General features: G+C 40.9%; 1 protein-coding gene across 1 annotated transcript in view; it reads left to right on the top strand.

Moving 5' to 3' along the window:
* Positions 1 to 17312, top strand: part of LOC133525126 (multidrug resistance protein homolog 49-like) — a 63905-nt gene that overhangs the window by 30230 nt on the left and 16363 nt on the right. The window contains exons 6-17 of the mRNA XM_061861381.1: positions 4280 to 4380; positions 4679 to 4850; positions 5660 to 5784; positions 7357 to 7546; positions 8128 to 8349; positions 10298 to 10539; positions 11222 to 11309; positions 11688 to 11896; positions 13664 to 13842; positions 14594 to 14850; positions 15793 to 15944; positions 16173 to 16287. Coding sequence (XP_061717365.1) covers positions 4280 to 4380; positions 4679 to 4850; positions 5660 to 5784; positions 7357 to 7546; positions 8128 to 8349; positions 10298 to 10539; positions 11222 to 11309; positions 11688 to 11896; positions 13664 to 13842; positions 14594 to 14850; positions 15793 to 15944; positions 16173 to 16287 — 2052 coding nt within the window. The remainder of the gene's footprint in view (positions 1 to 4279; positions 4381 to 4678; positions 4851 to 5659; positions 5785 to 7356; positions 7547 to 8127; positions 8350 to 10297; positions 10540 to 11221; positions 11310 to 11687; positions 11897 to 13663; positions 13843 to 14593; positions 14851 to 15792; positions 15945 to 16172; positions 16288 to 17312) is intronic.

Genomic DNA, 17312 nt, shown 5'->3' with positions numbered 1-17312 from the left:
TCAAAAAATTATATACAGACTTTATGCACGAATACCTCGATTTAGGGCACATGAGTAAAGTTTCTTCATACTATAACTCACCACATTTCTTTCTGCCACATCATGGAATTTTTCGTGAATCTACAACAACACGATTAAGGGCAGTTTTTGATGCTAGTGCGGCATCTAGTTCTGGTACATCTCTGAACGACCTTCAAATGGTAGGTCCCGCAATCCAGGGCGACCTTCTGTCGATTCTTTTACGCTTTAGGCAGCATCGTTACGTGGCATGCGCGGACGTAGCCAAAATGTATCGTCAGGTATTAGTGGCAGAAAATCAACGTGACCTTCAGCTGATCCTTTGGCGCGACAGCCCCGACGAACCGATACAAATTTATCGTTTAAATCGTGTCACTTACGGTATGGCGTCGGCAGCTTTCTTAAGTGTCCGTTGTTTAAAACAGTTAGCCACTGAATGCACCGATCCCGACGTTAAAAGAATAATTAACAAGGATTTTTACGTAGATGACATGATAACTGGGTCACAGGGTAAACTTGAATTACTGCGATTATGCAATGAAACCGCGCGAACATTGCAATCGGGTTGTTTCCCGTTACGAAAGTGGGTATTCAACTTTAGCGAGCCGTCGTTAGAGTCTAATTTCGCACTGCTGTCTGACGCGCAAACTAAACTAACGTTCGATAAAGACTGCAATTCAAAGACATTGGGCATAGGATGGAATAATTACTATGATCAATTTTATTTTAACTCTCAACTTGATTTGATGAAAACCAATGATAAAGTAACTAAGCGCATTATTTTATCACATATCTCGCAAATTTATGATCCCTTAGGTTTATTGAGTCCGACAATTATGCTCGCCAAGGTCTTACTCAAGCGTTTATGGCTTCTCAAACTTGATTGGGACGACGAAGTCCCTTCTGACGTCATGCGCACCTGGAATGATTTTACTAGAGCGTTATCAGCTACTCTAAGTACAATCCGTGTGCCGCGTTATGTAATGGGTAGCAGTAATTATACGCGCATAGAAATGCATATCTTTACAGACGCGTCACAGGTTGCTTATGGCACTTGCATTTATATTCGCACAATAAATGATAAAATGGAAGTATGCTCACGATTGTTATGTTCAAAGGGGAAATTAAGTCCAATTAAAGTCCTAAGTACGCCCCGATTAGAACTTTGCAGCGCACTTCTAGGTGCTAAATTATATGACAAGGTCATACGTAGTATTAATTGCCAATTTGATGACGTCATATTTTATTCCGATTCTACTTGCGTTTTAGGGTGGTTGCGCATGTCACCTAATTTATTAAAAACTTTTGTGCAGAATCGGGTCACTGAAATCCATGAACTGACCAAAGCGCTTCCATGGCGCCACGTCAGCGGTAAAGTTAACCCAGCTGACTTAGTTTCGAGAGGCGTCCGATTAGAAGACCTAGCTGGATCCAGTTTATGGTGGGAAGGACCTGAATTTCTGCAGGATGTTAATTTTGACCCTAAAAACATTCCAAAACTACCGAATTCGGACGATTCACACGATATACTGCCAGAGGTTAAATCTAACGTAGACTTAGCGCTTACCGCTATTACAGAAGCGGCATTATTTCCCTTCGAGCGGTTTTCTCAGTTCTCGCGCATGATACACGCCACTTCTTACGTTTTACGTTTTATTCACAACGCGCGCAATAAGAATAATAAGCGTACGGGCCGTATCAGCGTCGAGGAACTGCGGGAATCAACAAATTTATTGGTCAGGCTGTCTCAACTGGAATCATTCCCAGATGAGTACAAGCTATTGACTAATAAACAAACGATTAAAACAAAGCATAACTTAAGTAAGTTAAATTTGTTTATCGATGAAAATCGTGTCATGCGAGTCGGCGGTCGTATTGGTTATTCGCAATACTTTGCTTACGAAAAAAGGCATCCGATATTAATAACAAGCAAACATCACTTTACGCTTTTATTATTCCGCCACGAACATAAAAAACTTTTACATGCCGCGCCTCAAGCCCTTCTTTTTGAACTGCACGATGCTTGGTGGCCGCTAGGTGGTAGGAACCTCGCGCGAAAGATTTTTTATGATTGTGTTATTTGTAAGCGATTAAGAGGGAAAACCCTTACTCCTTTCATGGGAAACCTACCCGAGGAGAGAATTACGCCTACATATCCCTTTTTAACTTGTGGCGTGGACTATGCAGGGCCAGTTTTCATATTGAACCGCAAAGGCAGAGGTGCTCAAACTGTTAAAGCATATATTTGCTTGTTCGTTTGTTTTGTTACGCGAGCCATCCACTTAGAGCTTGTCAGCGATCTGACCACCGACGCTTACCTCCTAGCTCTCAAAAGCTTTATAGCTAGACGCGGCAAGCCTAACGAAATATTTTCGGATAATGGCAGGAACTTTGTGGGTTTAATGCATGATTTTGCCAAGTTTTTGTCGCAATGTAGTCCTGACATCATAGATTACGCTACTAGTAGTAATATTAAATTTCATTTTATTCCACCTTACGCGCCCCATTTTGGTTCCCTATGGGAAGCTGGAGTGAAATCATGTAAATTTCATATACGCCGTGTTATTGGAAACGCTCATCTCACATTCGAAGAATTTAGCACGGCGTTAAGCCAAATTGAAGCCGTCCTGAACTCCCGTCCTTTATACGCCATGTCATCGGATCCGCACGACTTTCTTCCTCTGAGCCCTGCGCACTTTCTCGTCGGTCGTACTTTGACGTCGCCCGCCTCAGAGGACCTTCAGCACGCGCCTGCTCATCGACTCAACCGATACCAGATGGTGGAGAAGATTAGGCAGCATTTCTGGGCCCGCTGGTCCAAAGAGTACGTCTCCGAATTACAGACGCGATCCAAGTGGAGGAGCCACTGTGAAATCCTCAAGCCAGACACACTGGTACTTATAAAGGACGATAATCTGCCTCCACTAAAATGGCAGTTGGGACGAATCGTCAAGACTATCCCTGGCAGAGACGGAGTGTCAAGAGTGGCAGACATCCGTACCGCATCCGGCATCATAAGACGCGCTTACACCAAAATCTGCCCCTTGGTGTCTCAGCCAGATGAAGAGAGGAGAGAAGCTCAAGAATCCTCTTGAAAGCCAGATCTTTCAAGGCCGGGGGCATGTTCCGTACGAGACCCACCGCGACATCTTTGGGCGGAGCGATACAATTGCGTATGTCGCGTCACACATATCGCGGCCAATACGGAGCCCGATATACGTCTTCGTCACCCTACGTCACGACATATTGTTCCCCTCTACCCCAATTCCTTGAAACATGTACACGTAGATTAAGCATTTAGAATTACAAGAATAAGCACGTTAAATTTCGGATTTTTTATTTCGCCATCCAAGAAAGTCGAATTTCTCCAGCAAGCTACGCCTAATCACGAACACACAGCTTTAAAGCAAGCTTCCTTAGATAACTAAAACTAACTATTGTGGCGCAGTGATCCAAAGAGGGTCTTGGCCTCCAAAACGAGAGAACGCCACCTGTCCTGATCCTGTGCCACTCCCTGCCAGTTATCGGCTTTGAGTTGGCACAGATCCGCCTGTACACTGTCGCTCCAGCGGTATCTGGGCCGACCCACTGGACGGCGACCAGTCGGTCATCCCAAATAAGCTTCCTTAGATAATATAATTATTATTGTATATCCATTTCACTCGACTCACATCAGTGGATGTAGAAAGATCTTGTTCTATATACAAATAAAGCCCAAGGCGAAACAAATTAAAAATTGAAAATATAGAAAAACTTATAGTTATTTATTACAATAGCACAGAAAATGAAATGTATAATAAATAAAAAAGCTTAGTACTCGTTTTGTACAACAAACAACAAGGCAAACGTAGGCAACAAAGCCCTTAGTTTTGCCTTACCAGGCCCAAACAGGAGGGGCAAACCAAGGCAGCGTTGGCGCAATGTCATCGCCAAAGATTTAAACGCCTGTGGGTTATCGGAAAACGACGTCCAGGATAGAGCGAAGTGGAAGGAGAAAAGTAGGAAACCGGACCCCGTCACAGTACGGGACAAACGCTAGGAGGATGATGATGAGTACTCGTTTTGTAATGAATTTTAATCTTAGTTTAATCATTTCAGTCTTGTCTTCTTTTAATATTTATATATGGATACTCCATATCCATATTAACATTTACAAGACACAGCTACATGACATTAATGACGTAAAAACAGCTCACCCCCGCCGATCTCTGCTCATAACGGAGAATGTGGTTGTATGTATCTTAATAACCTGTGTTTCCAGATTGTCAGAGTAAAGGAGAAGTTTCTACGAGCTGTACTTCGCCAAGATATATCTTGGTATGACTTGAATACGACCATGAATTTTGCAACCAAAGTGTCAGAGTAAGTCCATTCTAAATTTACTTTTATTCATTATTTTATTCATCTCCCTCGCTGTAGAGAGGTCTGGGTGCGGTGGAAAAAGCATTTCTGGGGGAGCTAGGGCGTCGCCTGCAGAAGGAGCATCGACTCCCGCTCCGGGTCGTTTCTGGCGCAGAGGTTGTCGGAAACGCAGAATACTTACTAAATTTCACGAGATATACGACCCTGTAACCTTCACCTAAAATGAAACTGAGACAGTCGCTTTGACTCGGTCATTAACATCAATGACTTACCTAATTATTATACGTTAATTATTTAGCGACGTGGAGAAATACCGCGATGGCATCGGCGAGAAGATCCCCATGCTGGTGTATCTGGTGATGTCATTCGTCACTGCCATCATCATCTCGCTGTCCTACGGCTGGGAGTTGACGCTCGTGGTGCTGTCTTGTACACCCATTATCATCGCCACCACTGCGGTGGTCGCCAAGGTTAGTAACTGTTCGTAAACCTTCCTTTTTATTTTATTCGTATCACATTTTTTACAGAGTCCCTTAATAATCCAAATATCTAAATTCTTCCCCCATTACTTGGGCAGAGTTTGATGGTCTACGGCCTCTCCAACAAATTTCCGTTTTTGGCCAGTATAATATGGTGTATAGCCTGCACTGGGGCCCAGTCTAGGGCAGTCGCATGCTGGCGAGTCTCACCAACCACACTAAAATAAATAGTCCGCAAAGCGTCCATGTTCGGTGCGGAGTCTGTTTATTTTTCACCATTCCTTCCCAACCTTAACTTAACTGCAAAGTCTTAACCTCTTAACCCCCGTAGTCTGATATACATATAAGACATACAATATCCAGCTCATTTCGCAGCAGGCTGATAAATAAGACAAAACTTCGTGTAACTTCGTACGGATGGCGGCACAAGCACGCTCGATAAGAAATTCTAAGCGGGTGGCTAACGCGAAATACACAGTAGTTTTAAATTGAATTGTTATGTATTTTAAACAGGGACCGGCCGGTATTTCAATGGCCACAAACTAAGTGTAGCGGCATAAGTAATAGGACAAACTCATCATCATTTTTAGTCTTCAGTCGCCCACTGCAAAGCATAGGCCTCTCTTCGTGTAAGCCACTTATCCCGGTCCTTGGCCAGTCGCATCCAGAAGTGTCCGGCGATTTTTCGAATGTCATCCACCCAACGAGCCAACGGACGCCAGGCGCTTCTTTCATCCGAAAGACAAACTAGGTATCTTTTGCTATATTTTTTCTAAGTAGGTACCTATGTCTTTCTGCAGGTCCAATCGTCCCTCACGACGCAAGAGTTGAAAGCCTACAGCGTGGCAGGAGTTATTGCCGAGGAGGTGCTTTCGGCGATTCGTACCGTCGTAGCCTTCGGAGGCGAAGCCAAGGAAATAAAAAGGTATGTTGTTTACTTTTCATCATTGACATCAAATGCCTTTCAGCTCACCTTTTAATTTCGTCTCGGATGCAGATTTCCTCACGATGTTTACCGAAAAGCTAGTGGTGAATATCAAATGATATTCCGTAGATAAGTTTCGAAAAACTTATTGGTTCGAGCCAGGATTTGAACACTTGACAATCGGTTTCACTCGCGAAATGTAATCTATGCGCCAAAGAAAATGGCGTACCACCGCGAGTGTTTAAAGTGACATTTTAAAATACACTAAATTAGCTTAAAACAAGAGTTCTTTCGGAGTGGATTGTTATTATATTGCTTTTATTGTGTTTCTTGATATTATTAGTATACATTTTCATAACGCGGAAAGGCATTTTTACTTTTTTTATTTTGTTTAATTTTCGTTACATGCGTGGCATCTCACCAGTAGACGAAGACGTACTAAACGCAGTGAAGTGCCGGTATTTCATTGAGGTACGGAAACATTTTGTTACGGATGCTGACTCTAGGACTATATACCTCAATGGATTTATATACTAAACACTAATTGTATTCTAAATTTGAAGCTTCTGTGTCTGCTAGAAGTGCGTTAGAGTTTTGATGATCGGTCAGTCAGTGAGCGAGTGACAAAATTAGAAAACTTTGACTAGTTATAATTCTTAAACTACTGGCTCAAATTAAATGAAATTTGAAATATACTGTGTTTATACAATGATTGGTTACTGAAAATTCAGGCTTCTAGTTTTATCCACAACGAAGTAATAGGGGGTGGAAATTGGCCTGGACTGCTTCGAGAAAAGGATGGTACGGCCGTGCCGCTTTTTTACTCCACTTGGTGGGAGCACTGCCGTGCCCCCAGATTTCATGGGCGACATTTTCATACTATTTGGTAGCAGTTAACTGTTAAACTAGCAAGCGCAGCGTAGGACGGCCACCCACAAGATGGACAGACGACCTTATTAAGCTCGCCGGAAAACGCTGGATGTGGGTTGCTTCCAACCGCCTATGTTCAGCAGTGGACGTCTTATGGCTGAGATGATGATGAACTGTTAAATAAGCAATATGTTCCACACCCACTAGGTTGGCGCCACAGTCATGCACGGAGCAAATGGTAACACTAGTACTGGTTAAAACTCAACTCGTCCTTTGAGTCCTCTTTAAGACTCGTCATTAAGTCGAAACTTGACTTCTTATCGTGACATGAGTCTTCTGTAAATACTTGAGTCCATTAAGGATAACTCTTAAATTATGTATAAAAATTGTGAAAAGGCATTATCTTCACATGAAATTGTAAGGTTCACACATTATTCAATAACGCCCGTTTCCTTAGTGTTTATTTAGATAAAACCTACATTTATTTTACGAAGACTATACGAAGGTTCGAGTCTTTTTAAATTGCGCTTAAAATACACTATAAAGAACTTGACTCGGGACTTAAAAGATTCCGAAGTTTTTTAAGCGCTGAGTCGCGTAAAAACGAGTCGATTTCTGTACATTTACACTCAAAAGCTCGAGTTCACACCAACACTAGTCCAGTGTTGGTCACTAGTTAACAATAGAATATACATTTTCCAGATATGAGGATCTCCTGGAGCCAGCGAAAAAGACGGGGATGAGAAAAGGAATGTTCTCTGGCATTGGCAGCGGGGTGATGTGGCTGATCATATACGCCACCTACGCCCTGTCGTTCTGGTACGGCGTGTGGCTGATCTTAGGGAGCAGGCTAGATCCAACGCCGACGTACACACCTGCCGTGTTGATGATAGTAAGTAGAGCATTTTCATACAGGATGCTTTTCCGACCCTTAGCCATACTGTGCAAGATGATTAGGCTTCTATTGACCAACTTTTCTATAGGACCAACTTTGAAATGATTGAGCAGCGATGTGTTTGAGAGAGCAGACGGCCTACCGCGAAAAACGAAAATCACAATTGCGTTATCTCACTCTCGGTTATCGCTCTTGCATATTCGAGCGACAAGGAAACAGACAAAGAAATTTCGATTTTGTTTTTTCGCACTACGGCCCCAGGAACCTAGCTAAGATGACAAGCATACATATATCTAATCGACTAACGCCAAATCGATTGGTGTTTTCTGTCAAAGATTGTTATCTTAGCTAGACCCTGGATGGAATGGAGGGTAGTCTCCTTTGTCAAGCACTGAAATAAGTTGCACGTTTTATCAAAATTATGTCGCGCGTAGTTACTTAGGAAATATCTACCCTATTTTACCTTTTGTTACTACCAAAACCGCAACATCTGACAGTTCGATTTATCAGAAAGTAACTCAAATATGAGAGTTAAAATTCATTTACTTTTATTTCTTAACTTCCCTTTTTCCTTCTAGATATTCTTCAGTATCCTCCAAGGCGCTCAGAACGTGGGTCTGACCTCGCCCCACCTGGAAGCTATCTCGAGCGCCCGCTCGTCGGCCGGCTCCATTTTCGAAGTCCTGGACAGAAAGCCGGCCATTGACAGTCTCTCTACTGAAGGCGAGAGACCTGAGCTGGGTGGGGACTTAGAGCTAAAAGATGTGCATTTTAGGTACCCCGCAAGATCTGATGTCAGTGTAAGTTATACCTATTGCTATTGTACCTTTGGTTTAAATAGAATCATTTTCGATAGTTGATTCACTAATTATTATGCGGCAAAGTAATACCACTAATAATTTTCCAACATCTTTAGGACGTCTCGTTGCCTTTAACAAGTTAGTAGCTTTAAACATTGGTCACTAGCGCATCTCTAAGGCATGTAGAGGATGGATGGATGATATCAAGATGGATGATATATCTATGTAAGGCATGTAAGATATATGATAAACATAGATGGATGTCTCGGGCAGAAAGTTAAGAGGAAAGAGGACGTCCGATTCTCCATACAAATGTAGTTCCCATTTTCCTCTCTGGATATTGATATATTGGAAAATATTTTTAAATAATTTGATGTATATTATTATTAACCATAGCTATGCCCTACGTTTGACTTTTATTTTTTTTGTATTATTATGAAATTTAGGAGCGAAATACAGATATCATACAAAATTTTAAATGCTTCTAACTCCTATAATAATTAAAAATTCGAAAAAAATCTAACGTAGGGGCATAGCTGTGGTTGATATACAACGAATTGTGTCATCATATTTTCAACACTACGTTTGTATGACAAAAATTAAGTGCAAATATTTAAAAAAATAAAACTGACTTCAAAAATTACCAAAAGCGCTATACATGTACCTATAGCATTTGAAGAGTTCCCTCGATTTCTCCAATATCCCATCATCAGACCCCGACTTGGTGCCAACGGGACCATCTCGGGGTTATACCCGTTCGTTTAAAAAAAAAAATTAAAATCGTTTCACGATTCTCGGAGATATCGAGTAACATACCTCCTTTTTTGAAGTCGATTAAAAAGGTGATTTCGCGCGGGTCCTTCACTTTCGTGTTAAGTTACCGTAAAACCACCCAACTATAGTCCAATACTGCAACTATGGTCCACAAGTTCAAAAGGAAATTAATTAGGTATCTATACCAATGTTCCTTGTGGTTTACTCCTAGTTTTACCTTCCATTTATAAACATACTTTGCCTTAGAACTACAAAAATATAGTAAAATACACACCTGAACGAGAAAAATTTAGTTTATTTGTGGACCATAGACCATTAGCTTTGGACTATAATTGGGTGGTTTTACGGTATGGAAAGATTCACTGAGATAGAACCAACTTCGGTACAGCTCAATTGACTACGGTGAATAGCCTGATGTTTCAGAATATTGCGAGTTTTACCCTTTCATATGTATGCGGCGTTGACCAAAACTTAGGCCAGGATCTTTATCACACAAAGACAAGGGGTTAATCTTGCTCAAAGCGTTAGTTTTCCCGTTTCCATTTTAAATCAGTTTAAGGCAAAAATTCCTTTTTGGACCAAGTTTTACTTTTCTTACCACAGGCAACTAATACTGATCGAGAAAATTCTAAAAACCCCAAACATGATTAGGTTACGTTGTTTCATCTAAAAGTTCTCCTGTCTCCTTCATCAGATCAGTTCAATGGTACCATAATATTTAATTGTCACCCGACTTACATATGTATGCAAAATTTCAGCTCAATCGGAAACATGGAAGTGGGTCATATTTTAGCTTCCAAGATTTGACCCACATTAACTAACAAATCAACGAACATACGTACTAACATGGCAAGTTAAATAAAAGCTTTTAAAAATATACTTACTTCTATTAGATTGATTACCTATCTTTTATTTATGTATACAGTTATTCCTCCCCACCAACGCCCTTGATTAACCCTTTGAACGCCAATAACCCCCAAAGGTGTCATTGCTAGTCGTGCCCACAGCGCCAAGGACACTTATAGGTATTATGGTGGAAGCTGTGAAAGTAACCTTCACACTTCCCAGTAAGGTTTACATTAGCTCTCTTGCACCCGGGATCTTGTCGTCTGAGTGATGTTTGTGTTTACGACATAAAGCATTTAAAGGGTTAAAAACTCCTTGTAATTACCAGGTCCTCAACGGGATCAACCTAAAGATCAACCCGAACGAGACCGTAGCCCTCGTCGGGTCCAGCGGCTGCGGCAAGTCCACGGTCCTGCAGCTCCTTCAGCGGATGTACGATCCCGATTCAGGGACCGTCACGGCTTCGGGCTATGACCTCAGGAATATCAACGTGAGGCATCTGAGGAACCATATTGCTGTAGTGGGACAGGAGCCAGTGCTGTTTGCGGGTACTATTATGGAGAATATAAGGTGAGATATTCCAGAAGAACGTAAATGAAAGTCATAAAGTATAAATAAGAAATAAATAATAATAAATATTATAGGACATTTTTAAACAAATTGACTAAGCCCCACAGTAAGCTCAAGAAGACTTGTGTTGTAGGTACTCAGACAACGATACGTATAATATATAAATACTTAAATACATAGAAAACACCCAAGACTCAGGAAGAAATATCCGTGCTCATCACAGAAATAAATGCCTTTACCGAGATTTGAACCCAGAACAGAACCATAGGCTTAATAGGCAGGGCCACTCGGCCAGAACGGTCGTCAAATATATTGGTCGCATAAAAGGGACAAATATTGGTTCGCCATTTTGTTGCAACGTGCGAGGCCGAAGACCGAGATGCAGGAGAACAGAGGTACTACCGCGAAAAAAGAAAATCGTAATTTTTTATCTGCCTTTGTATCGCTCGAATAAGCAAGAGCGTTTCATTCGCGGTATCCTCAGACACGAATCTGTGGTCAAGTGTATTAAAAATGTCCTGTACATTTCTGGGTCGGTGATTAACGACGGCACCTAGCATCAATGTTTACTTGCCGGACTAGTAAAGTCCAGTGAATTGTCATTATCAGGAGAAAATTGACAGCGTCAGCAAATTGTCAGCAAGAACCAGACTGTAGCATAAGATGTCAAATTCTGTTCCAGGATGAGTAACCCTGCGTGCACGGACCAGGAAATATACGTCGCTGCAAAACAAGCATACTGCCATGCTTTCATCAAGAAACTGCCGGATGTAAGTCTCACTATGGATTCCTTCGTTTCAATTAAAAAAACTTTCTGTGGATTACTGTGGGTTTTAAACTAATAAAGCGTAGGCCAAAGGTACCACGCGGCACCTGATACAGGCGCCACTTTGTGATATTTAACGAATTTAACTCATCAATAAAAGAATAAGAACCAAAGTCAAATGGCATTCTAAAAGTTTTAATCATGTGTCGAAAGATGGCAGTAAATTTACTGTGGCTATAAAGTTTACTTTGACAATCCACCTCTATAATATTTCAAATTCTCTTTGATATTACCGAGTTATGACACCTAATGTATCTTTTAGCTATACATTTATCTTAGCCACTTTATCCATTTGGACTGTTTAACAATTTCCTGTTTACAGGGCTACAACACACTAATCGGTGAAAGAGGTGCCCAGCTATCCGGAGGTCAGAAGCAAAGGATAGCCATAGCCAGGGCTCTAGTGCGGAGGCCTAAGATCCTGCTACTGGACGAGGCCACGTCCGCGCTGGACTCGCACAGCGAGGCCAAAGTGCAGCGCGCGCTGGACGCCGCGGCGCATGGCCGAACCACCGTTATGGTCAGCCACAGGTATGTTCGGCAAAAGGTCTACCTACCTGTCCAGAGAAATAGAGGATAGTCGAACTATATTGAAGTTGCACATTATACTTTTTTTTAAGTTTACGAACTTGCCAACCGTTATAGTTAAGAGAATTTAGTATAGAAACGTACTGTCAAAGTAAATTTTGTAGTCAACTAAATTTAGTGCCATCTTTCGACACAGGACTAAAACTCCATATGGCTATTTGACTCATGTTTCACTAATATGTGTTAAATATCAAACGGTGTCGCCATATACCACTACTCAAGTATAGGCCAAAGGCATATCGCAATCTATTCGAGCATACTTTTTTCTTGATTTTTCGAGGCACGGTTTTTCTTAGACTTTATTTATCTTATACGGAGTTATATATATTATTATGTCTTGGTAGTTGCTTGTAGTAAGCCCCGTGAGTGAATTTTACTATTTTACAAAAATAATATTCTACGCCAAAATCGTATGAAATACTATTTGGCTGGTCGAACACTGGACTCGCAGCACCTCAAAATAAACTCAAAATCCGAGTCGTTGCTACAGCTACTAACAGAGCCATCAAAGCTCACCAGTGTAGTAAGTGTCACCAGTGTATTTGGCGCAGTCGGTAGGATACGAACCTACACTCCCATAGGGAATTTGATTTCAGGCGGGTCGTAAGCTTGTTTTCAAACGTCGTGGTATATTTGTCGCAGTCAAATGGCGTAATTAGCCAGCTAATTCGTTGCCTAGCTTGTTCATTAAACGCATCTAATTAAATGTCTGAAGAACAACTAGTCAAGTCATTGATTGCAACGTTTAACCAGACGGCTGAACATCATGTAGTCATTTAATTATGGAGGAATTTATGAGTACGATATTCGGTCAGGTTAGGTTATTGTGTTTATTTATTTATTTTGTTATCATTTTTTTATCTTATTTCCTTTCTTTCAAATTTTTAGGTTACATTCAAACTAGTCATTTTCAAAGGGCTGACTTTCAATACGCCAAGTTGTTACACGTTGAGTAAATCTACTTCAATTAACTATCGGCCACCAAATTGGATGCCGGCGTTTGAATAGCATAGGCGACTAATTAGCTGGCTAATTTTACCATATAAGAATAAGAATCATTTTATTGCCACATACAGTACATAGGAAAATAAGGTTACATAATAGTTAAAACAATAATACATTAATAATTTATACAGATCAACCGGGTATTGTATTGTATTGGGCAAAGGGTTCCAGTCTCAGTGTGTGCCGGACCGACATGCCCGGCGCTGGTTTTCAGACCGGTCCCAGACTAAGGACGGTCGGACATTATACATCGAAATGTATAATACTATTTTTGTGCTCATGAAAGAAAGAGAAAGGATTGAAAGAAAAAACATGGTAAATTTTACATCAAAAACTTGACACTGATTAAACTTTCATTTTTTTAACACATTAAGTCCCGTTTCTATGAGCTATCAATAAACTTAGTCACTCTTAGTAACAATACTTGTACAGTCAGCGTCAAATACTTTGTAGCAGTCAAAGTGGCCAAATAGTTCAGTACACCATACTAAATATATGGTGTACCGAACTATTTGGCTACTTTGGTTGCTACAAAGTATTTGACGCTGAATGTACTTCTTAGTGTATTGCATTGCAAAGATGGGTAACTATTAACTATAATTAATATAAAAATAGTAAGAGATTAGATTAATATATGGCTGCGACATATATAAAAGTACCTATACCTGTAAATAGTAGTTATTGACCTGCGTTAATTGCACACAGATTGGCCACCGTCCTGAACGCGCACCGCATTGTATTCATCGACAAAGGCGAGGTGGTGGAAGAAGGCACTCACGAAGAACTGCTGAAGCTAAAGGGCCGGTATTACCAGCTGGTACTCATGAACGAGCCTAGTATGGCGCCTGGTGCTGAGGATCAGACTGAAAAGGACACGGGGAAACGTAAGTTAAGGCGAGACATTCAGGGGGCCTAGCTAAGATGAAAATCATTTATCGTTTATTGACAAACGATAGAAAATTATATGTTTTTTACGATAAGCAATTAAAATGTTGGTTTTATATGGATTTGATGTATTAACTTCCCTTTCCATATAAATAACGATATTTTTACCAAAATTGTTAATTTAAAGCACCCTCAAGAAATAGTACTTGAGTTTATACTTAGTCGTGTTTTTAGGGTTCCGTAGCCAAATGGCAAAAAACGGAACCCTTATGGATTTGTCATGTCCGTCCGCCTATCCGTCTATGTCACAGCCACTTTTTTCCGAAACTATAAGAACTATACTGTTGAAACTTGGTAAGTAGATGTATTCTGTGAACCGCATTAAGATTTTCACACAAAAATAGAAAAATAAAACAATAAATTTTGGGGGTTCCCCATGCTTAGAACTGAAACTCAATTTTTATTTCATCAAACACATACGCGTGGGGTATCTATGGATAGGTCTTCAAAAATGATATTGAGGTTTTTAATATAATTTTATTGTAAACTGAATAGTTTGCGCGAGAGACACTTCCAAAGTTTTTGTGGCATTAAAAAATTTTTTTTTATTATTTACAACGCTACAGAGTATAAAAAAGTACTAAGGGCTCCTCTACATGATGGCCCAGCGTAGGTATATCAATATAGTATTTTTATTATGTTATTACGTTTACGATTTACACTGTTTCTCAAGAGTTTTCTTGTTCACAGACGCCAAAGTCCGTAGACCAAAACTAGAGAAACTAGCATCAGTAGAGTCCATACAAAGCACGGCTTCGCAAGACTCAGGGTCGGAAGACAGTCTGCCCATAGAAGAACAAGGTCCCAAGGAATATAAACCTTCATCATGGCAGATCCTTAAATTGTGCCAACCTGAGAAATGGTTGATGGTTGCTGGGATAATTGCGGCCATTGCTGTCGGCGCGTCTTTCCCGATGTTCGCTATACTGTTTGGTGAGACTTATGGGGTAAGTTGATTCATCTGACCTTCGGGATTTTAGGGCAAACACTTAAAGATAATAAAAGAGCTGCGCATACAAATAACAATCCAGCAATAGACACAAATCTTCGCGATTCTTCGCAACCTAACTTAATTCTGTCTATTGGAATAATCAGACTTGTGAGGGTTTCAGTTTTGAATGATTCACGGTTAGTTTCACTAGACTTAAATCGACCGGAATATCGACCGTGATTACCTTTTATATTGTTTTACAACAAAAAAAAATTGTTTGTTTGTTGTGAGGGTCTATTTTGGTTAAGATTAATTTTCTGACGACTTGTGAATAGGGATATTACTGTATATTCTACCGCCAGAGTGCAGCACTAGCACTTAAACCATAGAGTAACTTAAACATAATATGCTGTTTTTATAGAAGTTTTTACTATGCATAAGGTTGTATGTTTACAGAGAGCCTATCGCGAAAGGCGCAAAATCGAAATTGAGTTAACTGCTTCTCTATCGTTTGAATATGCAAGAGTGTAATAATCCCTTATTAAATTAAGGCATACACTTCCATCTTTTTGACCACATTTTGGCTAGTTGATAACAGATCAGTAACATCGATCGTCCACACTGCGAAGACATACGTTTCACCGATTTCTGTTAGTGTTAGCACGAACAGCATAGTTCTTAACATAATGGCCATTACCATTGTCTAGTGCTAAATTTTAACGCATTTGTGGTTTTTATTCGGACAAAGAGCTTTAAGTCTTTAATCTTTTGACCGCCACAGTCGGCAGTGGCCGTCTTCGGAAAGTCTTGCCAAGGACGCCAGCGACGGCTACAGCTGACAGCTTCACCAATGGAAATTTCGATTTCGCTTAAATAATCGCGATTGCCTAGCGTCCGGGGCAGGGCATATTCCGTCGCCGTCTGGCGTTCAAAAGTTAATGAAAACCTGTTGTTGTAGCTGCTGGAAAGCAACAACGAGCGCTACGTTATGAGTGAAACCAACAAAATAGCCTTAATGTTCCTTGGCGTGGGCGTCCTCACGGGCGTCGGCATATTCCTGCAGATCTACATCTTCAACGTGACCGGCGTGCGGCTCACTGCGCGGCTCAGGTATTTCTTACAACAGGATGGTTACATAGTTCCTAATTGAATGATAAAATCTTGTTGTCCTCAACCCTAATTGTAATATGTATAATTTCAACGAACACTGTGGTAGTATTCTCTAATAAAAAAAAACCCTTTGTGGAGTTTTCAATGAGAAATTGATGACAATGCAGGGGTTTTCCATCATATTGTCACACAAATTTGTATAGTTCACGATCAATACTTTTATTTCAGGGTAGCTGCATTTGCCTCTATGTTAAGGCAGGAGATCGGATGGTTCGACGACCCGGCGAACGGAGTGGGCGCTCTGTGCGGTCGACTTGCCGGCGACGCCGCCGCCGTGCAAGGGGTAAAGTCCTTTTTTTAGGGTAAAACGGGACCCTATTACTAAGACTCCGCTGTCCGTCCGTCTGTCTGTCTGTCCGTATGTCACCAGGCTGTATCTCGTGAACCGTGATACTTAGACAGTTAAAATTTTCACAGATGATGTATTTCTGTTGCCGCTATAATAACAAATACTAAAAAGTACGGAACCATTGGTGGGCGAGTCCGACTCGCACTTGTCCGGTTTTTTTTACAAATACAAAATTGTAAGCATTTGGCCATAATTCCACTTGATAGTACTGGTAAGTGTCGATACAGTCTAGGATGGAGCAGGCTTACCTGAAAGATCTCTTTTATTTATACTACGTCGGTGGCAAACAAGCATACGGCCTGCCTGATGGTAAGCAGTCTCCGTTGCCTATGTACGCCTGCAACTCCAGAGGAGTTACATGCGCGTTGCCGACCCTAACCCCACCCCCCTCGTTGAGCTCTGGCAACCATACTCACCGGCAGGAACACAACACTATGAGTAGGGTCAAGTGTTATTTGGCTGCGGTTTTCTGTAAGGTGGAGGTACTTCCCCAGTTGGGCTCTGCTCTAGATCTAGAATGACATCCGCTGTGCTGTGCCCTACCACACAAGGCGAGATGACATTCACAATGCCCATACCTCTCTTTTGGACGTAGTTTAAGGACATACCCGGGTCCAGATCTCTGTTCACCTTTGATTCAAAAATATCCAAGTTATAGTGGGCTGGGAATAGATATGCAATATGGAAGTGAGTTCCCGTCCTTAGCCATTCGCATAGCAAAGCTGGAAGCAAAGATAATTTGAAATAGAGGTGTATTGTCAAAGAAAACGTTGTAGCGAAGTAAATTTACTGCCATCATTCGACACATAATTAAAACATATAACATCTGCTTAGGACATGTTTTGAATCGTATCCATTTTATTAAATAATATTATGTAATATTAACGACGATCATAGTTTAAATTCATGTAGATTAGTTTAGCATAATTTATAGTGTAATTTTATATTATGAGAATAAA

The sequence above is a fragment of the Cydia pomonella genome, chromosome 14 (genome assembly GCF_033807575.1).
Source record: "Cydia pomonella isolate Wapato2018A chromosome 14, ilCydPomo1, whole genome shotgun sequence".
In the NCBI taxonomy this organism is placed as follows: Eukaryota; Metazoa; Arthropoda; class Insecta; order Lepidoptera; family Tortricidae; genus Cydia; species Cydia pomonella.
Note: the sequence above shows the minus strand (reverse complement) of the source record. Positions and strands in the feature narration are given on the sequence as shown.